Source organism: Vespa velutina, chromosome 10 (genome assembly GCF_912470025.1).
Source record: "Vespa velutina chromosome 10, iVesVel2.1, whole genome shotgun sequence".
Taxonomy (NCBI): Eukaryota; Metazoa; Arthropoda; class Insecta; order Hymenoptera; family Vespidae; genus Vespa; species Vespa velutina.
In genome coordinates, this window is record NC_062197.1 from 3310718 (window position 1) to 3337094 (window position 26377).

The 26377-nt window shown below is 28.6% G+C and overlaps 7 protein-coding genes and 1 long non-coding RNA gene across 30 annotated transcripts; 3 read left to right on the forward strand and 5 right to left on the reverse strand.

The window, feature by feature from the left end:
* Positions 1 to 211: 211 nt before the first annotated feature.
* On the reverse strand, positions 212 to 1637 carry LOC124952543. Its single transcript, XM_047502592.1, has 2 exons — positions 864 to 1637; positions 212 to 752 (listed from the first exon to the last, which is right to left on the reverse strand). The coding sequence occupies exons 1-2, from the start codon at positions 1384 to 1386 to the stop codon at positions 739 to 741; spliced, it is 537 nt and encodes a 178-aa protein (XP_047358548.1). The 5' UTR covers positions 1387 to 1637; the 3' UTR covers positions 212 to 738.
* On the forward strand, positions 921 to 3260 carry LOC124952541. Of its 2 annotated transcripts, none has more exons than XM_047502589.1 (5): positions 921 to 1953; positions 2032 to 2422; positions 2496 to 2609; positions 2680 to 2836; positions 2915 to 3260. In XM_047502589.1, the coding sequence occupies exons 2-5, from the start codon at positions 2087 to 2089 to the stop codon at positions 3118 to 3120; spliced, it is 813 nt and encodes a 270-aa protein (XP_047358545.1). In that variant the 5' UTR covers positions 921 to 1953; positions 2032 to 2086; the 3' UTR covers positions 3121 to 3260. The 2 variants fall into 2 exon arrangements, with proteins under 2 accessions (XP_047358545.1, XP_047358546.1); XM_047502590.1 differs by having other exon boundaries at positions 921 to 1862.
* On the reverse strand, positions 3120 to 5657 carry LOC124952545. Its single transcript, XR_007101941.1, has 2 exons — positions 3892 to 5657; positions 3120 to 3771 (listed from the first exon to the last, which is right to left on the reverse strand). It is a non-coding gene; the product is annotated as an uncharacterized LOC124952545 (long non-coding RNA).
* LOC124952534 (putative general negative regulator of transcription C16C9.04c) lies at positions 3696 to 13049 on the forward strand. Of its 14 annotated transcripts, none has more exons than XM_047502556.1 (16): positions 3696 to 3831; positions 5682 to 5791; positions 6177 to 6414; positions 6523 to 6664; positions 6769 to 6888; positions 6970 to 7235; positions 7323 to 7432; positions 7539 to 8195; positions 9354 to 9542; positions 9690 to 10027; positions 10106 to 10405; positions 10625 to 10892; positions 11370 to 11432; positions 11507 to 11769; positions 11917 to 12064; positions 12143 to 13049. In XM_047502556.1, exons 2-16 carry the CDS (start codon positions 5761 to 5763, stop codon positions 12148 to 12150), a joined length of 3141 nt encoding a protein of 1046 aa, XP_047358512.1. In that variant the 5' UTR covers positions 3696 to 3831; positions 5682 to 5760; the 3' UTR covers positions 12151 to 13049. The 14 variants fall into 14 exon arrangements, 11 of the variants coding, with proteins under 11 accessions (XP_047358512.1, XP_047358520.1, XP_047358517.1 ...); XM_047502564.1 differs by having other exon boundaries at positions 3717 to 3831; positions 5682 to 5708; positions 6116 to 6414; XM_047502561.1 differs by having other exon boundaries at positions 3718 to 3831; positions 6116 to 6414.
* On the reverse strand, positions 9218 to 15669 carry LOC124952235 (protein cereblon-like). Its single transcript, XM_047501783.1, has 6 exons — positions 15322 to 15669; positions 14965 to 15217; positions 14739 to 14884; positions 14452 to 14648; positions 11885 to 14368; positions 9218 to 11778 (listed from the first exon to the last, which is right to left on the reverse strand). The coding sequence occupies exons 1-5, from the start codon at positions 15667 to 15669 to the stop codon at positions 14185 to 14187; spliced, it is 1128 nt and encodes a 375-aa protein (XP_047357739.1). The 3' UTR covers positions 9218 to 11778; positions 11885 to 14184.
* Positions 15525 to 19843, reverse strand: LOC124952537 (protein cereblon-like). Of its 6 annotated transcripts, XM_047502575.1 has the most exons (11): positions 19323 to 19632; positions 19131 to 19218; positions 18718 to 18791; positions 18301 to 18636; positions 17944 to 18196; positions 17718 to 17863; positions 17431 to 17627; positions 16301 to 17347; positions 16083 to 16175; positions 15740 to 15813; positions 15525 to 15659 (listed from the first exon to the last, which is right to left on the reverse strand). In XM_047502575.1, exons 2-8 carry the CDS (start codon positions 19183 to 19185, stop codon positions 17164 to 17166), a joined length of 1245 nt encoding a protein of 414 aa, XP_047358531.1. In that variant the 5' UTR covers positions 19186 to 19218; positions 19323 to 19632; the 3' UTR covers positions 15525 to 15659; positions 15740 to 15813; positions 16083 to 16175; positions 16301 to 17163. The 6 variants fall into 6 exon arrangements, with proteins under 6 accessions (XP_047358531.1, XP_047358533.1, XP_047358532.1 ...); XM_047502577.1 differs by lacking the exon at positions 19323 to 19632 and adding an exon at positions 19700 to 19843 and having other exon boundaries at positions 16083 to 17347; XM_047502576.1 differs by lacking the exon at positions 16083 to 16175.
* LOC124952540 (beta-1,4-galactosyltransferase 7) lies at positions 19471 to 22016 on the forward strand. The gene is made up of 6 exons (XM_047502588.1): positions 19471 to 20015; positions 20143 to 20515; positions 20605 to 20819; positions 20897 to 21120; positions 21269 to 21415; positions 21522 to 22016. The coding sequence occupies exons 2-6, from the start codon at positions 20413 to 20415 to the stop codon at positions 21904 to 21906; spliced, it is 1074 nt and encodes a 357-aa protein (XP_047358544.1). The 5' UTR covers positions 19471 to 20015; positions 20143 to 20412; the 3' UTR covers positions 21907 to 22016.
* Positions 21889 to 25908, reverse strand: LOC124952535. Of its 4 annotated transcripts, none has more exons than XM_047502571.1 (2): positions 25619 to 25908; positions 21889 to 25279 (listed from the first exon to the last, which is right to left on the reverse strand). In XM_047502571.1, the coding sequence occupies exon 2, from the start codon at positions 25224 to 25226 to the stop codon at positions 22446 to 22448; it is 2781 nt and encodes a 926-aa protein (XP_047358527.1). In that variant the 5' UTR covers positions 25227 to 25279; positions 25619 to 25908; the 3' UTR covers positions 21889 to 22445. The 4 variants fall into 4 exon arrangements, with proteins under 4 accessions (XP_047358527.1, XP_047358523.1, XP_047358524.1 ...); XM_047502567.1 differs by having other exon boundaries at positions 25352 to 25908; XM_047502568.1 differs by having other exon boundaries at positions 25374 to 25907.
* Positions 25909 to 26377: the final 469 nt, after the last annotated feature.

Sequence of the window (26377 nt, forward strand, 5' to 3'; positions counted from 1 at the left end):
AAACAAATTAATTATTTAACATTAACTAAATAGGACTTATATAACGATTAACATATTTAATAGAAATATACTGCATGTTTAATTGAAATATATTTCCTATTACATATTATATAAAATACAGATTAGAAAAAACTTCAAGATATATTTTATATTTATCTGTGCAATAGAATTTACAGTCATTGAAAGTTTTTTCCATAAAAAATGCATTACATAATTGTACTCTACTTTTGTACTGTTTATTAGATATAATATTTCATTATAATACAAATATAAATTATACAAGATATAATACAAATATAAATGAAACATATATTCTTCTGAATAATTGTAAATATAACTTAATTACACTGATGTTCTTTTCATAATTGTTACATGTATAACATTTAAACATGCAATGATATGAAACAACATTTTTTGTTATTTATTATGTCATTGTTGTATATATTTATAAATAATTCACCAAGTCTCTTTGATTTTTAATGAAAATTGAAATTTTTTTAATCAAAAAGTAAAACAAATTTTATAATGCAAAAATAATAAGAATTTAATTTAAAAGAAACCACAAGTTCTTTTCTGTATCATTTTATTTTATATATAATTTTTCAGATTTTTCAGTTTGCTTAATTGGATTGTCAGATTAAAAAAAAAAACTCGTTATTTTATTATTCTACCACTGATCTGTGCGCTTTTTTTTTAGGAAAATTTCTGCAACTTCATTTTTGGCAGTTTTTACAATCACTATGATAAAATACCTGTCAATGAAAATGATGATTTAAAAACTTAGATGGTTACGGGCACAGTAATATAATATTTCTTTCCAAGCAAATTTCATTCCACTTTGACTTAATTTTCAGTCAACCTACTTTCAACAGAAATACTGTCTTCTTGTATTTTTTCCTTTTTCTCTTTGGACATTGGTTCGTCTAAAGTAAAATTGGGCATAGCATCTATCAATGCTGATGTTTCATTGTATCCAATTCCAAGTAAAATGCGCTCTCGTAACATGTAATTCTCCAGTGGTCCATATTCACATTTACTCACCAATTTAAGTAGATCAGTTGTAAAGGCATCTATCGTTTCATTAGGCAGTTTTAATCTATTATTGAACTTCTGTCGTTCGACAATGACATGTTTCTTGACAGTAAAATATTTAGTAAATTCACTTTTCACTTCTTCATAAGACATTTCCTTTTCAAAATTTGGCTTTAATTCTGTCATGAGTTCTTTTGCTATTGAACCCATTTTATAAAGAAGAAGTTCTATCCTTTCTTTGTCAGATATCAAATTAAAATCGGCTATTAACTCCTCGAAATTTTGTATCCATTCCAACCATAATTCTGGTTTTGAAAAATCAAATGATTCACAAACAGCTAACGAATTTGGCATTATTTTAATGACTAATTCTTTATAAACGTTTTTCGTATTTTACTGCGATTTATTTTAAATAGTTTTAATTATTCTTTGTGAAATAACCTTTTATTTTCTTCTTCGTATACTTTTGACGTACTACTACGTTGTCTTAAATAACTAGATTTTCTTTATTTCAATAACTTTGACAATAGAGTGCCATCTTAAATTCTGTTTTATTTACTTGTGTCTTAAGTTTCTTTTCAGAATCAACGTCTTAATATACAGAAGAAAAGCACATGTGTCGCTGTGTGTTCATAAATGAGAATCGTTCGATAAAAGTTAATGGAAGTCTATCTAGTAACAGTATAATATCTATGGAAAAGATATTTCAACTCGATTTATTTTAACATATTAATTGATATCGATTGTAACATCGATGTATGATTAATCGAATAGAAAAGATCAATTGAGAATCCACTAATCCATAGTATGGAACTTAACCTAAACGCAGTGTGCGTATACTTTTGAAGTGTAATATTATAAATTACATATTTTATCGTTTATACAAGTTTTATTTTGTATTATGAAAAATAATCAAATATTGTAAATATTTCAAAATCGACAAAAACGACTGATCGTGTCACAAATTCTATATAATTCTTGACTTATATATATTTGCAGATTGCATGTTTAATTTATAACTTTCACAGTTTTAAGAAACAATTTTTTCATTATAATGGTTGAAATGTTAGATTGGGAGTATGAAGATCCTCTCACAAAATTAAATACACAATTGAATAAATCTATGGTTTTAATTGAAAATGTGAATGATCATGCACAGTCAAATAAAAGTAATAAAACTATTAAAATAAAAACAAAAAGTACTTCACCCAAAGGAAACACTTCTATGAATGGTACATATAGAAAAAGTATTCTAAAGAAATCAGAAAGTATAAATAATGAAGAAAGAAATGTCAAGGAAAATGTAACAGACACTAGCTTAGAAGTAGCTGCTGAAATGACTCCAGATATATTAACAATTAAATCATCATCATTATCAAGACCACAAAATGTATATAAGTATTACATTAAATATTAAAACTAAGAAACAAATAGTTTAATCTTAATAAATTATCATATTTTAGCTTCAAGATTTGATGAAAGAAGAAACTTTAACAATGGAATCTGCAAGTTCTTCTTTTAATTTTGATGACATATCCGACAGTGAAGATATCTGGATTATGGATATACCTAAAACAGTAAGATGTCTGACATATCGTATATTAATTTTTGACAGTAAGTGATTTATATTTAAATATTTTTTTTTAGATAGACCCACAAGAATTAATTGGACAGACCTTAGTATTAGGAGATAAATCAAAATTTAGAATTGGAGAAGAAAAATACTGTGCTGTTAAACGAGATTTGAAACAAGACATTACTTGCGTGTTTGGTACCGGTAAAATAAACTCGCAATATAAAGCAGGTATTTATTTTATTTTGAGCAGTAAAAAAAAAGAACACGATTAAATATAGTATAGACTAATCATAACATATTTTATAGTTAATATAAAACCAGCAGGCTCTATAACAATTAGGAGAAAATTATCGAGTGTACCAAAAATTAAACCCATATTGTTAGAAAATTTAGGCGTTCCATTCCCTGAAAATTTGAAAACGCGCCATCCATTGTTAGGTGTTGTTTCTGAGAATAAATCCAAAAAAGTATTAAAAATGAGTGGATCGAGTAATAAGAAGAGAAAGTCATAATGATAAAATGACTATTATAATATACATATATGCCTCTTTTTTAAATATACAATATACAGTTTATATGCATAAATTGTTGAAAGCGACGTATTACCATGTAATTATGATCTAAGTATAATTAGTAAAGATATTGAAATGACGATTCTCTTAAACGATTTTTTCAAATTTATTACAACACATGAATTGATTCAAACAAATTTTCTTTTACATATAAGAAATATGATCTTCGATCGGTTTTACAGGGATATTTGTTTGGCGTGATTGGTAGAACTGTAAACGCGAGTAACTAAAACAATTTTTGGGGCAAAGCGGTAAATATAAAAATCAACGCGTAACTCAAATACGTATAATGTTATGAAATTGACATATTCAAAAAAAATGTATGAAGTTGAGTATGATGTATTAAGTAAGATCGTCGTTACGTGGGCAAACATCAATAATAAAACGAAGGGCGCGTCGATACTGACCAATACTAAAAAAGACGCGTTTTACGTATTTATAAAGAGTAAATCCGCGTCTCCTCGACATGCGCTCTGACAATTCCTTCCCCTCCCTTCGTTCCTCACTTCGCTCGAGGTCCCTCTGGTAGTCATAGCGTGTAATGTCCGTTCCTGCGCGCTCGAGTTGCGCGTTCGACCAAATTTCGGGAAGCTTAGAAAAAAATTTTCCAGTAGAGAAAAGAGAGATTTCTTAGTGGAAAAGTTTAAGAACGTAAGTAAACAAGAAGAAACGAAAGAGAGAGATTCTAACATATGAGCGAATGTCACATACGCGACTAATCGAGAATCGGCGAGCGCTATGTGGGAAGACGCGATAATTGTCGACGCACGAGCTCCGTTGAAAAAGAAGTGATTATTCCTCGTAGAACAAAATTAAGGTTAAAGCGACTGTTCTTTCGATATCTTAAAAACATTCCTAGGATATCGAATGGCTACTACGTTAATCGAACAATTCGATCTTATGTGACGTATGCAACAAATTCTTTTTCTGTGCTTGATGTTTGAAGGAAATAGAAAGAGATGGAAAGAAAACGAGAAACGAAGTATCAATCTATCTCAAGTCTTTTCATATTTCAGAAGACTTTCCCCCCGTTCAATCGGACTCTATTCGTGAATCATTCTTGTTCGTGGACGGTATTCTTATTCAATGTCAGTCCTATCCTTGTACATTTTTCGAAAGTTAAAACGTGCCAAGGGGAGTTGTAAAATCGACATAAAAGTCTGTCTCTCGATAGATCGAAAGAGAGACTGTGTGACTATCGTAAGTTAGAAAGGGATGGCAAGCTGTGGCAGCGAATGTCCTTTCTTTCTCTATTTCTACGTCCACTTCTCCCTCCTACTATTCCCACCCTCCCTCTCTTTCTCACTCTTTCCCTCTCTCTCTCTCTCTCTCTCTCTTTCCCCCTCTTTTTCTCTCCCTCTCTCGCTCTCTCCTCTCTCTCTCTCTTCCTTCTCCTCCTCCTCCGCCTTCTTCCTCCACGTCCCTCAGCGCCCCCTTTCCTTCCATTCGTTCTGTCTCTCTTTGCTTTCAACTTGTCTTTTTCCTCTTCAAGTCTGCATCGCGAAACGTTGAGATCGTCGCGTCCTTACGTATGCGAGAATTTTTGCAAACGAGGTTTCGCGAAATTTACGTGTCATGCCCCACCACTAAACATTTTCACGGATTTTCACGTAAATCCGTAACTATGATGGCGTAGTACCTCTCACTCGCACGCTAATGACGTTTCGTCGTTTCTTCTCAACGCCACCAACAGCTGTTTCGTCCGATTGTCGCCCTCTCGTACACGGTTTGTGTCTCGCAACGTATTACGCGAAGAAAGAAAGAAAGAGATAGAAAGAGAGAGAAAGAGCGAGATGGTGACGAACGAAGAAAAGTCTCTCTCTCTCTCTCTCTTTTTCTGTCTTTCTTTCTTTCTCTCTCTCTCTCTCTCTCTCTCTCTCTCTCTTGCGGTGCTCTCGTTAACACTGCTCCTCCACTTTTGGTCTATCTTGTAGACTACCTTAAAACTACGTCACTAACGATTTCGATGTTCGCTTTCCTTATCGCTATAATTTTATAACCATTGTGTCGTTTAGTCCAAGTATTTCGCTAGCCTCTCCCATAATCTGTTGAGCGTCCTTTGTTCTACTCAACGCTCGCTTGTGACAGCTCCTGTCAAACGGAGACCAACCTTTCGATTTTTTGTTTCTGTCGCTTCAGGAACGATACCTCGTTTATATTTTATCTTAGAGACCATCGCGTAAGGATATATATATCTTTTCGATTTTTATCTCGCTGAGATACTTTTCAAAATCTACCCAGTCGGAATTGCACTATGCAGTGCGTTTTCCTTTTATTAAATTTTACATTAACTATTATTCCTATACAGGAATTAAACAATAGTCGTTTAAACGTTCATTATTTCGCAATTCAAATACTCCCATACGGGTGACGTAGTAGAGGGAAGACTTTTTTCTATAGATACGCCAACACTTTCCACGGCATTCGCCTTTTCGCGACTCGCCTCTCCTTCTTGATCAATTTTCTACGAGGTTAATCTGACGTGTCATCATTTTTTCCAGATTGTGCAAGGATATTAGAACATAAAGGAAAGTAGCAAAGCTTTGTTAATATCTAAAATACTGTGGAAACCCTTTGTGTATGTGCATTATCGAAAGGAGAGGTATTGCAGGTGCATTTTCAGTTGAAAACATATTTCAACATTTTATTTAGTACAATGAAAAATATTTCATTGAATTTATACTAAATTACGAAGAAAATGGATAAAAGTTTATATATAGTTTCTTTTATATATATATATATATATTTATATATATGTATATACATATATATATATGTATATGAGTGTGTGTGTGTGTGTGTGTGTGTGTGTGTGTGTGTGTGCGCGTGTGTGTGTGTGAGAGAGAGAGAGTGAGTGTGAGTATGAAAGTAAACTAGCATATATTTTTTAATTAAATATATAATCAGTTATAATCATAATGTTGTCCTTTTACAGATCAAAAGTAGGAAGAAATACATTGTTAATTGTTGTGTTTTTTGGACGAACGTGGCTATAGCAAAAATTATGTCAGTATTGAATCAAAGTGGAGAGGATGCAGTGGAGTGTCCATTGTGCATGGAACTATTGGAGGTTGATGATTTAAATTTTTTTCCATGCACATGTGGCTACCAAATATGCAGATTTTGTTGGCATAGAATACGTACGGACGAAAATGGCTTATGCCCTGCGTGTAGGAAGGCCTATTCTGAAAACCCCGCTAATTTTAAGCCTCTTACGAAGGAAGAAATTGCAAGGTATTCTTTATATGATTAACAAGCTATATCTATGTATATGCAACAATTTAAATGATTTTCCTTTTTTCCTTTCTTTATTTTTTTTTTTTTTTTTTTTTTTTTTTTTAGATTAAAAGCAGAAAAGAGATTGAAGGATCAACAGCGTAAACAAAGAGTTACAGAAAATCGTAAACATCTAGCGAATGTAAGGGTAGTTCAAAAAAATTTAGTATTTGTAGTAGGATTACCAATGCGATTGGCAGATGCGGATGTAAGTTTTTTCTATCGTCAAAAATGTATAGTTATATCTAATTAATATGAATATTATATATGATAAGTAATAATAAAAAATGGTAACAATAATAATTACTATAGGTATTAAAGAGACATGAGTATTTTGGGAAGTTTGGTAAGATTCATAAAGTTGTGATCAATCAGAGCACTTCTTATGCAGGGTCTCAGGGCCCTAGTGCCTCGGCATATGTCACCTATCAAGTATGTTTTATTTTTCATATTTATTATAATGACAATATAATATATTGAAAATTTGCTAATATCTAATGAATCTAATAACAGCGTCAGGAAGATGCTCTGCGTGCTATAGAGGCTGTGAATAATATTGTTGTGGACGGACGGACAATAAAAACGTCACTTGGTACAACAAAATACTGTTCACATTTTATGCGGAATCAGGCGTGTCCAAAACCAGACTGCATGTATCTACACGATCTCGGGGACCAGGAAGCTTCGTTTACGAAAGAGGAAATGCATCAAGGGAAACATCAGGAATATGAGCGCAAACTTGTGCAATCTTTACATGCTCATGCATCTGCATTACAGCGGTAACAATATACGAATTTATTGCTTTGATGACAGGTTAAATTAAAGTATATATAATAGAATTAATATTTAACATTATTATTATATAGAAAACCAACACCATCACCACCTGTTACAAGTAGTATTGGACGAGAAAATGGAACTACGAATTCACAAGCCAAGGAAGCATGGCCTTCGTTACAACCAGGACAAACGAATAGTAAGAATTTGTTTTAATAGATAATATTAAAATTGGAAATATTTATAGAGAATATATTTATTATTTAACATTGCAATTTGTGTTTAACGATATTTACATTTTACAGATACACAAACGAATTGTAAAGAATCATCACCACCTACCCAAACAACTTCACAGCAGCATAGCATAATTAATGGTAGCAGTCTTACCACTCAGCAAACGCATATATCATCTGGAGGTTCTATGCATCAACAGAATAACAATAATAAAGGGGAAAATGGTATGGGTCTACGCAGAGGCAAAAGTAATAGTGAAAGTAAGGCACAAGCAGCGCGAAATAAACATAAAAATTGTCAAAACAAAGAGAAACATAGCACTCGAACAACGTCACGTTCTGAATCAAGCTCAATTAGTGTACAAAATAATGTGCAACCACAAGTGAATGGTCAGAAGGATATAAGAAATTTTTCAGCTGAAACGAATAGTGATGTATTGCAGAAGTTAGGCAATAAGTGTAAGGTTGAACAACAGCAGCAGCAGCAGCAACAGCAGCAACAGTCTAACAAAATTTCTAAACCGGCGCAACAACCATCTAATGAACTTAAAATAAATGGTGTAATTCAAAATGGGGAACGACGACATTCGGATAGTGAAACAGATCAACAACGAGAAGGTAGTACACCAGCTAGTACAATTTCAAGTTCAGAAGATTCTAATGTAAATCATCAAGTGGAACAATTAGTGGAATCAAGTGAGGAGAACAATGGTGCTGCAATTTTAGGTGAGTTCCTTATACTCGTCGTCATTTCTTTATGTATCGACCTTTTATTTTTAAATTGAATTGATTAAAGCAAATGTACGTGTGCAGATAAATCAAAGATATATAAAAAGGTATAATTACAGTCAGGTTTTAATCTTTGATTTAAAAAATATATTATTTAAAATAGTAGTGTAATATGTTATAATGTATTATTAAAGTCATCTTTAAAATTTAAAATAATAAGATGTGATGCCTTGCCTGATTAATAACAGTTATAGGAGATTTATATAAAATACCTTTAGATTGAAGTAGCGTGTATACAAGTCTCATTTAAAAAATAGTGTTAATAGTTTTGTTATAAATGTTTTATAAATTGTTTTTAAATATACAAATATTGCATGATTGTAGATTATCTCATATATTTTCTCATCTGTTATAATATTTATAAAATTTTGTGTAAAAAAAAAAACAAAAATAATTTATAGTTATTAAAGTTGAACATCTCTATAAATATTACGATATATAGCTTTTCTCACTGTGTAATTATCAAAAATTAATACAATGTTATAAGAAAAAAAAAATATATATATATATATATTAATATATATATATATATATATATATTTTATATATATATATATACATTACAATGCATAAGTAATTATGTGAGAATAGATGAAATATTTATAATGAGTTTGCAAAAAGTTCAGATTGTGAATTTTGAATTAATATAGATATTGATATATGCCAAAATAAAGAGAATTCTTGAAAACGAGAAGTAGCTGTTTGTTGTATTTTTGTATACACTTAATTTTATCCTTTTTACAAAATTTCATAAGAAACATAAATTTATACAACACTTGCCCAGAAGAACGTTTATCTTTGTGTATCTTCTTTAATTTGGATAAATTAAAGAAATTATGAGTTATATGAAATACACACACACACATACACATACACGCATGCATATATTTCAGCACTTATTGGGAAAAATTAATGGCAGTGATAGGTATTACTTCAACAGATTTAGTATTAATTTCTGGGTACGTGTATGTATATTTTAATTTTGATGGCTGAGAGGTTATTAGAAGCTGTTTATTCTGGCATTCTGATAATCAATAAATAAATGACATCTTGATCGCGTCTCGTAGTGTAGCGCTATGTGCGTATCGTGTCTAGGTTCATCACCTGCTAGCACAAACTCATCGCAAGGTGCCAATCAACAGCCACCACCAGGGCTGCATAATGGGTCTCAAATGCAACTTAATCACCGGTCAATCTTTCAGGCGGACAATAATAGTTTCTTCAGTACAAATACCTTCCAGAAAATATCTACAGCCGCCTCAGTCACATCCAATTCCTTGGCAGGCATGTACAATAAATTTTTTTCATTAGTGTTATCATAAATTTATTTATAAAACTTGTAATAAATATCATCTGTAATTTTATACATTAATTATTTACTTTCTTCGTACGTTTTTGTTAAAATGAAATGTATTCTTTTTTTGTATATAGGAAATACAAATTTGGATTGGCCGAGTACAGGCTTGGCTTCCATTCCTGATTCTTTACCAACAGTTCACTCAAGTGAAGATTGGCAAGCAGCATTTGGTTTTCATCCTGAATCTACGCGATCAAATCACATTGTACGAAAGATTAGTCCTTCCAATTCACCACGAGTAACTTTCAACTCTGAAGACTTTGCAGAAGAGGAAGTGTATAGTAATTCGCAGTATAATGCAATCTCAGAATCCTCAGGCACCTTTGCAACTAATTTACTTGTTAATTCACCTGCATCTAAATTTATGGCAGACTTCCAGCAAAATTCATTACAACAAAGGCTTGCTATGCAAGTTAGTGATTGTATATTTTTTATATTTTATGAGATATACTGACTCTAGATAACTAACTCTAAATTGAATATTTCAAAGGCACAACAAAATCAAGAAAATTGTGAATATATCAAACAAAACGGGCATGCAACTTTAAAAGAAGTTCAAAATCATCATGAATCTGGATCTGATGTAAAAGCAGACGACGATTTAGGCTTTGATCCTTTTCATGAAACGCAAAAAGCACTTGCAGAGTTAATGGAGAATGAAATGCAGTTACAACAACAAAGATTATTTCAACAACAACAACAGCAACAACAACAGAGAGAACGAGAAGAGCAAAGCAGGGTACAACATCAACAAAGTCTTGCTAATCTTGGTCAGCAGCACTTTCCACAGGTGAAAAAATTTTAATGAATAATCTACAATTTCTTTATAATATATATATATATATTACTAAAAAATAATCAATATGTTATTGGTCATATGTTCGTAATTGTAATGAAAAGTTTTTAAGAACATTACAATTTATATACATATATGTAGATCTGTAGAATATATTTAACAAATATCATAAAATTATTTGAAGTTAAATTAAATAGATAATTATCATCCTAGGTTGCACATATAGCACATCTACAGCAACAAGCGCAGCACTTGCAAAATTTGCAAGTTCTTCAACAATCGCATTCCCTCCTGTCTCGTCTTCCGCAGAATCTTCTACAAAGTGGCACACAGAGTCCTGCTCAGAATTCTGTAACAGCTGCTAGTCTGGCACAGCGCAGTCGTCTCCCTCCGCCAGGTTTCCCTGGCGCAACCCCAAATCACATGAACTCTTTCGGTCTTGGTATACCGCGGCCTGCCCCTACAAACAATGCCCTCACGGGTTAGTGTTTCTCCAATTTTTCCAACATCTGGAATCATAGCCCACAGTGCGTGAATTTACATACGTATGAATACATAATGTCTTCATAAAATAAATAATACATTTTGTAAGTTTAATGGTAAGCATAGTAACAAAAAAAAAAAAAAAGAAGAAAAAAAGAATACAAGAAGAACAGAAATTAAAAATGTATATATAACAAGGAATTATTTAATTTAGTTGTAGAATATTATAATATAATTTCAGATTGAACATTTTCAAAATATGCATTTCCAAGGTTACGAATAATTAATCAATTTGGATTATATTAAACTTCTCCTTTTTAAAATACATTGAATATTTAACTAAATATTTAAGCACTATAAACATTGTTTTATCAGTCCAATTTCATTCAAAATTGACTTTTATTGTGTACACATTTATCTGAAGATAGTAGTAAAATTGTATTCATAAATGATTCGTCTAGTATGTTATTTACAGGAACACAGCCATCACAGCAAAGTGCGTATCTTCCAAATGGAAATCCTCTACTCAATACACAAGGTAAAATTTTTTCTAATTTATAAGCATGTAATTTTTTAATGCATTTTATTAAAATTTTCTCATTGTTACTGGAGTAGGTATCGGTAAATGCGCAGGCGATACTGTTTACACATTAAAAGATTGGTGTGAGATAAGTAGCCAACAACAACAACAACAATTTCATCATCAAGCATTACATCAAAAAGGGGGATGGAACAACTTTGGGCCTATTGCAGACTGGACTTCAATTGATCCAGCTATTGTTAGTTCATCTAGGCCTCTTCCATTCCAAACTACTAGCACGTGGCAATTTCCACATGTACATCCTTCTCACACAGTATCTCACAATGCGCAACAGGTTACGCAGCTATAAATATAATATGTGAAATTAATTATTATAAATTCTATATGTGTATAGTATATATATATATATGTGTGTGTATTTATGTATGTATAATATTTAATATACGTACCGCTAATTATAATGAATAATTTTATTTTATAGGAACAGAACGCACCAGCTCAGCATTGGGCAATGCAACCACCGCCAGGCTTTGCTGCGCCTGCAACTACAGGGCAACTAAGTAATCAACAAGCAAGCACAGCTGCACAGCCGCACACCAAACTTATCTCTGCAGGATCAGAAATTGAAAGTATGTTTAATTCTTGTTTATAAAGTATTTGTTTAAAAAAAAAAAAAAGTCATATGAATATATATATTTATCTTACAGATTTATAAAGATTACAAACACACCAAGTCTACAAATGACGTGGTGAAATATTCGTATCTGATGAAATGAAAGCTGGCAAAGAAATTAAAACGACAGTCTGTAACGTATGTTTTCTTTAACATGTGTTTACATTTGCCTTCAGCTATTGTATAGTTGCTGCAGTCTTACTGTAAAAGCATTTCTTATGAGAAACAAAAGAAATAGCATATTTTGTTGTGAATAATATGGAAAAGTTCTGAAAAATATTTTTTTTCCTGATATTACTAAAAAATCGAATATATATTAAAATTTTAATATTAATTCTATTATCATATGTCAGATCTTAAATACACTTATGAAGCAAACCATAAGTAATTTAATAATTAAAATAATCCAAATATTTCTAAGAGCATATTACAATCTTCACCAACTTTATTTACATTTTAATTGTTTTATTGTAAAAGTATAATATGTTTTGAAAAAAATTATCGGTTCTTATTAATCGAGGCTTATCAAAATGAAAGTTGAACAGAAGTAGTATACACATCGACTTCGAAAGAGATCAATATTTCTTTATTTGGAATATTATTATATATATATATTTGCATATTATTATGTGCAATTCTCTTTCACTATTTCATAGATTTTTGATTAATATAATGGAAACGTGGATACTCAGATATGAACCAATAGCGATTTATAACTTGATTGAGTTATAAAAATACGTTAATTTAATATTTAATTAAATGTCAGACCTATCAGCTTTATTATAAGTGGTATAGGATTTGTAATCAATGTAAAGTTAATTTATAATCGCATACATAAAGTCATATTAAAGAAAAGATGCAGTAATAACATTATCTTGAAGGATTAAACAAAATTTTACGTGTGCGGAATATAGAAAACTACGATGCGACTGTCGAGAAAATTAATATGAAAGGGCCATATCTCAGATCACAGGTGTATAAATACGAACTCAATAATACCTGAAATGTCTGACCGATAGTAATACAATACAAATTGCTATATTGAATGGTTTACTTTAACAGCAGATTGTGTTAAACATCTGCTGCCTTAACGTGAATAACACAACACGATACATATACAAGAGAATGATTGAGATAATGAACATATGATTATTATAAATTTAACTGATTTAAGGTAATCAAGAAATATACGATATGCGCAAAAAATGATTACAAACATGATATTCAATTTTCTACATCCTCCTGCTTCCTTTATATCCATATCATGTATTGTGCTCATTGATTTTCCATATATATATATATATATATATATATATATAGTGTCTTTTTAACATGTATATAAAGTATCATATGTATATACACACAAAATACGTTGCGTAATAGAATATTTATTTACATTACATGTAGTAAAATTATAAATATTATATTTTCTACATGTAAAATTTCATTTATAGAAAAAACTACACACAATACAGTGACATTAAATTTGATTTTATTTATTTCTTAATATATAAATAACAAAATATCTTATCTATATATATATATATATATATATATATATATATATATATATATGTATATATATATATACATATACGATATATCACCATTCATTATCTTGTATACACAGATTGAAATTTTGTATATTTAGGAAATAACATGATATACAATCTTGTATGTATTTGTAGAATAGCAATGTGAAAAGACCATTATAATTAATAATCTATATATTGGTTATGAAAAGTAAAAAAGAGGTTACTTTCCATATACATATAACGGTTAATCTGAATAATATAATCGTAAAACCATGATCTATCTCGGATTTTATCCACACAATATTTACACTCTATTACGGCAAGTCTTTACTAAACGTGACGTGTATACATATTCATGCACAGAAACAATTGTTAATATCATTCTGTCAAAGTGCATTCTATCTTTTACATTCTTTAGGGTTCTTATTGATTTCATTTTAAGATGTATTAACACAACTAAGCAATAAGTTTTACTACAATGATAATTACTGCAATAAAGCTATAGTATATCAATGATTTGTATGAAATATAAAAAATTTTCTCAATTGCCAATTGGGTTGGCGTCGGTATCTGATGTATCATCTACTTTATTATTTGTTCTTTTTTTTAAAGCCCTACGAGTTAAGCTCCAAAAAACTTTAGGTTCCAAATTATTTTTTACTGCTGTATATTTCCAACCCACATGAGAAAAACAGATATTACAATTTGCTGTTGTCCAGGCATATCTATAGAAACAAATAAATTATTTATAAATAATCCCATAATTTTTAGCAAAAAAAGAAATTATATTAAATATTTATCTCCTTACCCTGGAAACCAACTATAATCCTTTGAATATGTATCCATATTAAGCCTTAATCCTTCTGCATGGTAGACAGTTATTGTTTCAAATATAATACCATAGCCATTACAATACGTATTTAGAAGACCATCCTTACTCATTGGAAACATATTTGATTGATGGATCATGAAATTATCACAATGTTTACAAACAAAAGATCTATCCTAAAGAATATAAGTTCTTTTCAGCATATTAGTTCATATGAATATACTTTCTGTGTTTCATATTTTTATATATAAATTTCATTATATTACCTCAATAAGAAATTTTATTTCTCTTTGTAACCTTGCAATAGCACAATCATAATTTAATAAATCAATTTTTTCATCATCATCAATTAATACATGTTGTGCAACCCAAAATGTTAATTCAATTGGATCTTTAGGTATGTTACAACCTCCTACAAAAGTATTAATATATTTAATAAAAGAATAATATTTTCAAATAATTGGAACTGATTATTTAATTAATAATACTAACGTTTTTCAAGAAATTGTAAATGATGCTGTATTTTCAAAGACAATCTCAAAGGATCATACTGTTTATATACCCAAGATGGCCATGGAGTTATCGTAGAATCTATTTTCTCAACAAAATCTTGCTGTTTCCATTCTTTTTGAGTAATCGGTCGTATTCGTAAATAATCTAATGAAGTTACACGATAATCGAAGAGTGGATGTTTTAAAGTAACTTCTGGTAATATATAAACATTTGCAGAAACTCTATCATAGCCCTAACATATATGAATATATATGTATTACCATATTTGAACGTAATCTTCTCCTATGTAAGTATTACATATGGATAAAATATTGTTGTTAATGTAACTTCACAAACCTTCATTATAATACATATTATTTTGAATCGCTGTCTACCCTTCGCTTTTAGTCGAAAACTTCTTCCTATTAGATCACCATCATAATATTCATAAACTTCAGCTGTCGTGCCTACACGTACCGTCTTACCATTGTTTGAACATATGACACCAAATATATGATCTCTTCGAATGCAGGTTTGTAACACATTAGTAATTTCTATACTTTCTGAATTAATTGGTAATGTTTGTCCAGGAAATAAAATAATAGAATTCTTAATTAACAATGGCAAATTCTTGTAAATTCCATCATCTAGCAATGTTCTTCCTCTGAGTTCTTTTAAATTATTCTCCCTAAGTACTATTAACATACAAATTATAATATATTGTTTCTTTTAGAAAGAAAAAAGAAAAAGAAGAAAAAAAAAAGAAACAACTTACAGAATGTGTGGTTGGAAGGGCCAAGTCAAAAGTATTCTCAAAAGGTATTGTTACTTCTTCAGGTTCATCATTTTCTGAATAAAAAAATTGCAGAACAAAAAAGTTATTACACGAATATTGATATAATATTTAATGAAATAAAGAATATCACAGACGTGTATCATTATTTTTAATATAAATCAAAATCAATTAAATTAAGGTAAACGATAATAAAAGAAAACTAAAGAATAAATTATTAAAGCATTATTTATCTATGAATTTGGAAAATTTAATTAATAATCGTAAATAAAATATAGACATATACGTATGTGTGTATATATAATAAATACGAACTCAATAATACCTGAAATGTCTGACCGATAGTAATACAATACAAATTGCTATATTGAATGGTTTACTTTAACAGCAGATTGTGTTAAACATCTGCTGCCTTAACCTGAATAACACAACACGATACATATACAAGAGAATGATTGAGATAATGAACATATGATTATTATAAATTTAACTGATTTAAGGTAATCAAGAAATATACGATATGCGCAAAAAATGATTACAAACATGACATTCAATTTTCTACATCCTCCTGCTTCCTTTATATCCATATCATGTATTGTGCTCATTGATTTTCCATATATATATATATATATATATATATATATATATATATATAGTGTCTTTTTAACATGTATATAAAGTATCATATGTATATACACACAAAATACGTTGTGTAATAGAATATTTATTTACATTACATGTAGTAAAATTATAAATATTATATTTTCTACATGTAAAATTTCATTTATAGAAAAAACTACACACAATACAGTGACATTAAATTTGATTTTATTTATTTCTTAATATATAAATAACAAAATATCTTATCTATATATACATATATATATATATATATATATATATATGTATATATATATATACATATACGATATATCACCATTCATTATCTTGTATACACAGATTGAAATTTTGTATATTTAGGAAATAACATGATATACAATCTTGTATGTATTTGTAGAATAGCAATGTGAAAAGACCATTATAATTAATAATCTATATATTGGTTATGAAAAGTAAAAAAGAGGTTACTTTCCATATACATATAACGGTTAATCTGAATAATATAATCGTAAAACCATGATCTATCTCGGATTTTATCCACACAATATTTACACTCTATTACGGCAAGTCTTTACTAAACGTGACGTGTATACATATTCATGCACAGAAACAATTGTTAATATCATTCTGTCAAAGTGCATTCTATCTTTTACATTCTTTAGGGTTCTTACTGATTTCATTTTAAGATGTATTAACACAACTAAGCAATAAGTTTTACTACAATGATAATTACTGCAATAAAGCTATAGTATATCAATGATTTGTATGAAATATAAAAAATTTTCTCAATTGCCAATTGGGTTGGCGTCGGTATCTGATGTATCATCTACTTTATTATTTGTTCTTTTTTTTAAAGCCCTACGAGTTAAGCCCCAAAAAACTTTAGGTTTCAAATTATTTTTTACTGCTGTATATTTCCAACCCACATGAGAAAAACAGATATTACAACTTGCTGTTGTCCAGGCATATCTATAGAAACAAATAAATTATTTATAAATAATCCCATAATTTTTAGCAAAAAAAGAAATTATATTAAATATTTATCTCCTTACCCTGGAAACCAACTATAATCCGTTGAATATGTATCCATATTAAGCCTTAATCCTTCTGCATGGTAGACAGTTATTGTTTCAAATATAACACCATAGCCATTACAATACGTACTTTGAAGACCATCCTTACTCATTGGAAACATATTTGATTGATGGGTCATGAAATTATCACAATGTATACAAACAAAAGATCTATCCTAAAGAATATAAGTTCTTTTCAGCATATTAGTTCATATGAATATACTTTCTGTGTTTCATATTTTTATATATAAATTTCATTATATTACCTCAATAAGAAATTTTATTTCTCTTTGTAACCTTGCAATAGCACAATCATAATTTAATAAATCAATTCTTTCATCATCATCAATTAATACATTTTGTGCAACCCAAAATGATAATTCAATTGGATCTTTAGGTATGTTACAACCTCCTACAAAAGTATTAATATATTTAATAAAAGAATAATATTTTCAAATAATTGGAACTGATTATTTAATTAATAATACTAACGTTTTTCAAGAAATTGTAAATGATGCTGTATTTTCAAAGACAATCTCAAAGGATCATACTGTTTATATACCCAAGATGGCCATGGAGTTATCGTAGAATCTATTTTCTCAACAAAATCTTGCTGTTTCCATTCTTTTTGAGTAATCGGTCGTATTCGTAAATAATCTAATGAAGTTAAACGATAATCCAAGAATGGATGTTTTAAAGTAACTTCTGGTAATATTTTAACATTTGCAGAAACTATATCATAGCCCTAACATATATGAATATATATGTATTACCATATTTGAACGTAATCTTCTCCTATGTAAGTACTACATATGGATAAAATATTGTTGTTAATGTAACTTCACAAACCTTCATTATAATACATATTATTTTGAATCGCTGTCTACCCTTCGCTTTTAGTCGAAAACTTCTTCCTATTAGATCACCATCATAATATTCATAAACTTCAGCTGTCGTGCCTACACGTACCGTCTTACCATTGTTTGAACATATGACACCAAATATATGATCTCTTCGAATGCAGGTTTGTAACACATTAGTAATTTCTATACTTTCTGAATTAATTGGTAATGTTTGTCCAGGAAATAAAATAATAGAATTCTTAATTAACAATGGCAAATTCTTGTAAATTCCATCATCTAGCAATGTTCTTCCTCTGAGTTCTTTTAAATTATTCCCTAAGTACTATTAACATACAAATTATAATATATTGTTTCTTTTAGAAAGAAAAAAGAAAAAGAAGAAAAAAAAAAAGAAACAACTTACAGAATGTGTGGTTGGAAGGGCCAAGTCAAAAGTATTCTCAAAAGGTATTGTTACTTCTTCAGGTTCATCATTTTCTGAATAAAAAAATTGCAGAACAAAAAAGTTATTACACGAATATTGATATAATATTTAATGAAACAAAGAATATCACAGACGTGTATCATTATTTTTAATATAAATCAAAATCAATTAAATTAAGGTAAACGATAATAAAAGAAAACTAAAGAATAAATTATTAAAGCATTATTTATCTATGAATTTGGAAAATTTAATTAATAATCGTAAATAAAATATAGACATATACGTATGTGTGTATATATATATATATATATATATATATATATATATGCACAAACACACATATATGTACATATGTAAATTATCAATATCAAAGATTTTTAAAAATAATATACCCAATACTTGAAAATCGTCTGAATCACTGGAACTTTCTCTGATTGCAAGATCCATTGTACTCGTCGATTATATCGCTTACAACAGAGGCTAGAAAAAATGAAAAGAAATAAAACAATGAAATATTAGACAACAGATATTTTTTTATCGAAAAAGTAGAAAATTTAACGTAGAAGGGTTATGTATATGTTTACATATTATCATTTACTTCGACTGCATTCAACGGGAAAATATTTGGAAATACTTGTTAGGTGGCAGTAGAAATATTCCACTAATGTAATCAAGTTTTATAAAGAGCTTAATATATGTATATGATATGCTAAACTATATTGTATATATGAATAAGAATGAAAATAGTTGACATTGGTGTTATTGCGAATACGCAAAAAGAAAATCATATATTTTATAGAAATATCTAAACACTTTGATCACGCCAATCAGAATTTGTCGTTTATTGAATCGATTATTGTAAAATATTGATCGATTAAAAATAAAATTGCGTTTCGTTAATGTCAAATGTCGCTTGTAATAAACGCTTAAAAAAAAAAAAATTAATAGATCAAATATTTACATTAGAAATGGCACGATTCGTTATTTCGTAAACGTGTAATGAGGTTGACTTTCTAGATATAGATGACTTGTTTAGGTAAGATTATTTAGCACAATATGGCCGTGGCCAGTAAGTCGGTGTGTTTTTGTCATCGTAAAATTTTTGATAAAACGGCGGGAATGATTTTTATTAATTAAAACGTTTATCACTGTGCATTAATAATGAATGGATTGATAACAAGAAGGACAAATAACGATAATACGTATGGTATAAATGAAAAAATTCGTATAAAATACAAACAACACTTGTTGGACGATCGAACATTGGAACAGGTGGTGTACGTCAAACAATTATTAATAAAAAAATTTAACTTATCGAACGACAGAAATGTTTCAAAAAGAAAAAACATAAAATAGATAAGTAGACGTATATATATATATATATATATATATATATATTCTCAGGAATTATTTTCATGAAGAAACATATTATTTTTATCTGTAAAATGGAATTGATATTATCGAATCGAAAGATAATAAAAAAATTCGATGGATAACGAAATAATGAATGAGCGAATTATATGAAATATTTGAGATTTTATCATTTAATTTATTAAATATTCATCGATCGAAGGGTACAAAAGATATGTCATTGTGCATTGTAAATTATTGCAATGTAGGATTAAGGAATAGATACTTCGGTGATAAATGAAGTTAAAATACATCTGAATTATTATGGAAGCTGTATGGAGGAGCTTCAAGTTCAAATATATTCTTATTTGTATCTTTCTTACCTTCATCATGTCCTGCTTAATAAGTATTGTTCCCATCAATATTGGTAAATATATTATTTATTAATATATATTTAGTCTATAATATATATTCAATGTGAAAAGGAAACATTAATCTATTTCATTAATATTATAGACGAATGTAAATGCGAAAATGATGTTTTGATTAAGCAATACAATACTCATAAACAAAATATTAAATTGTATAAAAAGTCTGAAAGATCAAAGTACAAGTTAGCTATTCTTGTACCATTTAGAGATCGTTTTGATGAATTATTAACATTTGCAATACACATGCAAGAGTTTTTAGATAAACAAAATATAAACTATCATATATTTATATTAAATCAGGTAGATCATTTTAATAAAATTGAATTATTTAAATTTTGTGTTGAAGAATCATTTTAGAACTATTTCGTATGTTGCAGTTTGATAGATACAGATTTAATCGAGCTTCCCTTATTAATGTTGGCTTTCTTGAAACTAGTAAAGATTTCCATTATATAGCCATGCATGATGTTGATTTATTGCCATTAAATGACGAATTATTATATGTATATCCTAGTAAAGGTCCTTATCATATATCATCTCCAGATTTGCATCCTAGGTATCATTATTCCACATTTGTTGGTGGTATATTACTTATTAAAAGGTAATTATAGATTAGATAATTTCATTATCTAATGAATATTTATTATTGGAAAATACAAAAAATACATTGACAAATTTACAAATTTATTATCGAAAAATAATGTTGAATTTTAAAAAATTCATGTTTTTTTCTTTTCTTTTTTTTTTAGAGAGCATTACATGCAAGTTAATGGTATGTCTAATAAGTACTGGGGTTGGGGCCTTGAGGATGATGAATTTTATGTTAGGTTGAAAGAAGCTGGCTTAACTATTACTCGGCCTCAAAATATATCCACAGGAACACATAATACATTTAAGTATGCTTCAATATTATATTATAAATGATAAAATTCTGAATTTCTATGTTATGTATATTACTAATTAATAGACCTTACTGAAAATGTCATTATGTTGCTATTTCAGACATATTCATGATAGAAATCATAGAAAACGTGATATGATGAAGTGTTATAATCAGCGGGAAGTTACTAGAAAACGAGATAGAGAAACTGGTTTAAGTAATATCTCATATAAAATAATAAGTAGAATTAAAATGACAATTGCAAACACATCATTGACTGTACTCAATATTTCTTTGATGTGTGACAAATCTAGTACACCTTGGTGTGAATGTGATAAAACTAGTGTTTCAAAAGATGCAAAACCAAAAGAGAAAAAAAAAATAATTAATAATAATACTAACAACGATAATAATAATAATAATAATAATAATAATAATAATAATAATAATAATAATAATAATAATAATAATAATAAAAACAAAGGTAAATCCGATACAGCATTGTAATTATATTATTATTGTACTAAAAAGAAATTACAAATCCCATTACAATTATATTGAACACTGTGTTTTTGATAATTTGTATCTTTAAAATATAACGAAGTTTTGTCCATGCAGAAGAGGAAACATTTTTATTTAACTTTTAATCGGAAAATTTTAATTAGAAAGTTATCTTTTATGTATCAAACGTTTAGATCAGTTAACTATAACTTACATGTTTTATACAAGGGATATAATAATATAACATACAACAGATGATCTTTAAGAATATCAATTTAATTAACTAAGATTCACTAATCAAATGCATATTTATCATACAGGCGACATAACATGTAAATTTTATACTGTTTGTACACATTATTTACATTTAAAATTATTCTCATGATCGCATTTTACAATAAATAATACTCACAAATGCTTAATGGTTATTATACAATGACAAGGAACAAAGTGTTCAAATATTAAAACCTATGTTTCCATACATCTAAATCTGCAATGAGTAAAAAAAGAGAAAATGAATGATTGAATATTATATATATATGTGGCTACATGACAGCACTCAATTGTTCCATAAAATGTTTCTTAAGTTCATGCGAAGTAAAGTCATCACCATCATTATTTTCATTAAAAATATCTTGAACTGTTCCAGTTATTGTTTCTGTAGTATTTAAATCTGTTGGTTTATTATCTGATTCCAGTATATTGGTATCTTTTATATCTACTCCTGTTTCATTATTTAAACGTTGTACATCTTTTATTAATGGTTTCTTTTTAATATCTTGATTTGTTTCATCATTGCTTTGCCCTTCTGACAAATTAGTATTAAGAAATTTTTTTAAAGCTGTTAATGGAGGTAAAGGAAAACCATAGTCAATCAATTTAATATAACCATCCTTTCCACAATCTTTCCTAATTGTCACAGCTGTTTTTAAAATTTTTTCTGAAAATTCTCCTTTACCACTATCAATTAGCAATTCATTGAACCAACTCATTTTTTCATCTAATAACTTTTTTCTTCTCATCACTGTTTGCATATTTAACATCTTTCTTCTGTAAGTATTCGTATTTTTTTCTGCCCTTTCAAGATATTTAGAGGCTTTTTCTAACTTCCAATTCAATTCTTTTATCTGATCATCTTTTTGTTTAATGTGTCCTTCTAATTTTCTTTTTTGTTGAGATTCTAATGTCATAGTTTTCATTAATTTCTTATTAACTACCTCCAAATAATTCACCCTATTTGATAAATCTTCAATTAATCTCTGTTTTGATTCTAAACTTTTTTTATTACTAATTAATGACTGTGTAGATACTGCTCTTGTATTTAATTTATTTGTTAACATTTCAACCTCCTTTGTCTTATTTTGTAACAATTTACTTTGTTTCCTTAAATTATTTTCCATTCCTTTAAATACAATTAATCGATTAGTTAATTTCTGAATGACTTCTTCTTGCATTTTTGATCTCTGCTGCAGCAACTCATATTCACAAGATATGTCATGTGCAGTTAATTTTCCTAATTGTTCCATTTTATTAGTACTATAATTGATTGTTTGAGAACTATTACATAAATTAAATATCTTTTTCTCTAATGGTGTAGAATTTATAGAAAGATTATTTTTTTGAGAACCACTAATCGATTCTATTTTCAGATTAACTGTTTCAGTATTATTAGTGGATACAGGGTTTCTTCGTAAAAAGCAATCTTTATTTTTTATTGTAAAATCTTCATGATTGTTACATAATTCTTTTGTAACATTATGTAAATTTATAGGATAATCTTTCAGCTTTATAACAGATGTAACTATAGTTCTATGATCATGCTTTTCACAAGAATTATGAACTTCTTGAAAATTATGATTTGCATTATCTTGTGTTGTTAGCTCTTGAACAATATCACATACATCATTAGGATCACCAGTTATTTTAATCGTAAATTCTGTTTTTTCCATTTGTTCATGATTATTGTTAGTTTTTGTATTTCTTTTGTCATTGGTTTTCATATCAATCCCCGTATGTTTATCTGTATTGTTATCTGAAATATCACTGTTATGTGTAAAGTTGATGTCTTGTTCGGATGTACTACCAATTGATTTTTTTATGGACTTCATTATCTCTTCTCTAGTTCTTCTTTTACGTTTCATGGCTGCTCTCATATTTGGTATAACATGTACTTCATCCTTACCAAAATTTTCCTCAATGTCTTCATTATAGACTTTTTTCTCTTCTTTGATACAAAGAATACCATCCACATTTAATACAGAATCTGTAATTTCATGAGGATTTGTAAATGAATTACTAATGCATGAAACAGACTGAGAATTATCCACCTTTTCATCTCCACTTTCAGTACCAAAAATGATTTCAACATTTTCTCTATTATCAATAAGAATATCACCTATTTCATGCTTTATAGGTTCTTTGTAATCCATTCCTGTTGCTGAAAGAATTTTATTATTGATATCGTTTAAACTTATTTCCGTACTTCTTTCTGTATCATTTTGTTTCTTAGTGATACAATTAATTCTATTATTTTCTGAATAATCTTCATCATTCATACTTCTTCCATCACAGATTTGTTTCAATTTTTCTTCTATATCATCGTAATTATCTTCAAATTTGCCGCTTGTATTTTCAGACTTAACTTCTGTTTTAACATATAAATTTTCACTATTGTTTAGTGCTAGGCCTTGGTCACCATTAGTGTTGCCACTAATTTTATCACTTTCATTTATATGCAACATAGTATTGTTTTTTTTCATAAAATGATCTGTTTCTGTGTTACATTCATCCGAGACTAGAATTATACCATCTTGAGCATTGTTAGCAGCCATATGATCTTGTATATGATCACCATAATTATTCCTTATTTTGGTCATTTGATAAACATTATCGTGAGTTTCAAATGCCAAAGATTGAGAAATTTCATCTGTGTCTTGAAAATCAGAATCTTTTCCTTCAATATTCCCAGTTGAAGAACATTCTGTATCAATTTCAAGATATTCCATGTTTTGACTACTTTGACAATCCTTTTCCTTTTTTGTATGAATTAATTTCTTACGTTTTTTTGGAGACTTTCTAGTCGACGTTACAGTGAAAATAGAAGGTATAGCATTTTTTTTTAACCTTATCCTACCACTTTGTGTAATAGACCATTCTTGTGGTTCAAAATGTACATGACAAAGAAAAGAATTGTTTGAAGGCTTCCAATCTGCTCTAGCTACACGCTCTTGCCAAATCTTTCTTAATTTGGGATCACGAGGAAAACATTTCATAATATAGCCTTTCTCACTGCGATTATTGCAGCCAACTGCTGCGCAACCAGGCATTTTTAAACATCCAAAAATATAGTTGATTTGAAGATAATTTACTTGCAAATAGCCTACAAAGAATATTTAAATAAAAATTTAGTATCCTTAGGAAAAATTATATATATATATATATAGACACATACACACACAGAGATAAATCATTACCGAATCATTATAAACTATTGAGTCCTTTTTCTTTTGTGTGTGTAGAATTTTTTTCTAGTAATATAATAAACAGATGATGTACTATCAAGTAATTTTATGTAATTAAACTTTGTACACAGAAACTCGTTTACACATTTTTAACTCCACCATGTCAAATGAATAATAAACATTACGTGAAACGTGTGATCATTTATCGATAAATTAACACGTCTATTATTATATTTGATTTTAATAATGCAACTTACATGGTTATTTAACCGTATAAATTATTTAACAAGATTTATCTTAACATAGGACGCGATCCAGTCGGCAGTCAATTATGTTGACATAAAAGAGAAGCTACCAACAAAGTGAACACTTAGATATACTCACAGTTCTGAAATCTTATTATTATATTTGTTCGATAAAAATAGAGTATTTAGAGTCTCTATTTATTAATTATAATTCGATAGTACTGTTTAAAGATTTTCATAATTAATTCGAAAGGTTAAGGAACTTGAAAATTCAACGCGCAAATTATATATCACCGAGTATCGTCGAGCGAAGGGTAACGTTAGATTTCGATAATTTATCGATAGTCTATACAAGCTTACTATCGATAACGAAACGCGATATACTCGAAATTATATCGATTTATAACGCGAAAAATAACACATACATTTTTAATTTCATATGAATCGTTTTATTGCCGATTGTTTATCCCTTACAGTAAATTTATTTGTTTGATATTACAATTTGTATCTTTCTTAACTTCGTATAAGTATAATAACGTTAACACGATATTCAATGGTTTTTCCTTCTCCCCTGCCGGGGTTCTGTTCATTTCAAAGTGCAAATACCAAATGTGTATACATATATATTTTGCATTTATAATAGAGGAATATGTTAGATACAAATTAAATTCAATTATTTTTCTTTTTTTTTTTTCTTTTTTTTAAAAAATATCGATAATCAGATTTTGAACGTTCATCGTTTTACAAATTTTTCTAGTTATTTTTTATCTC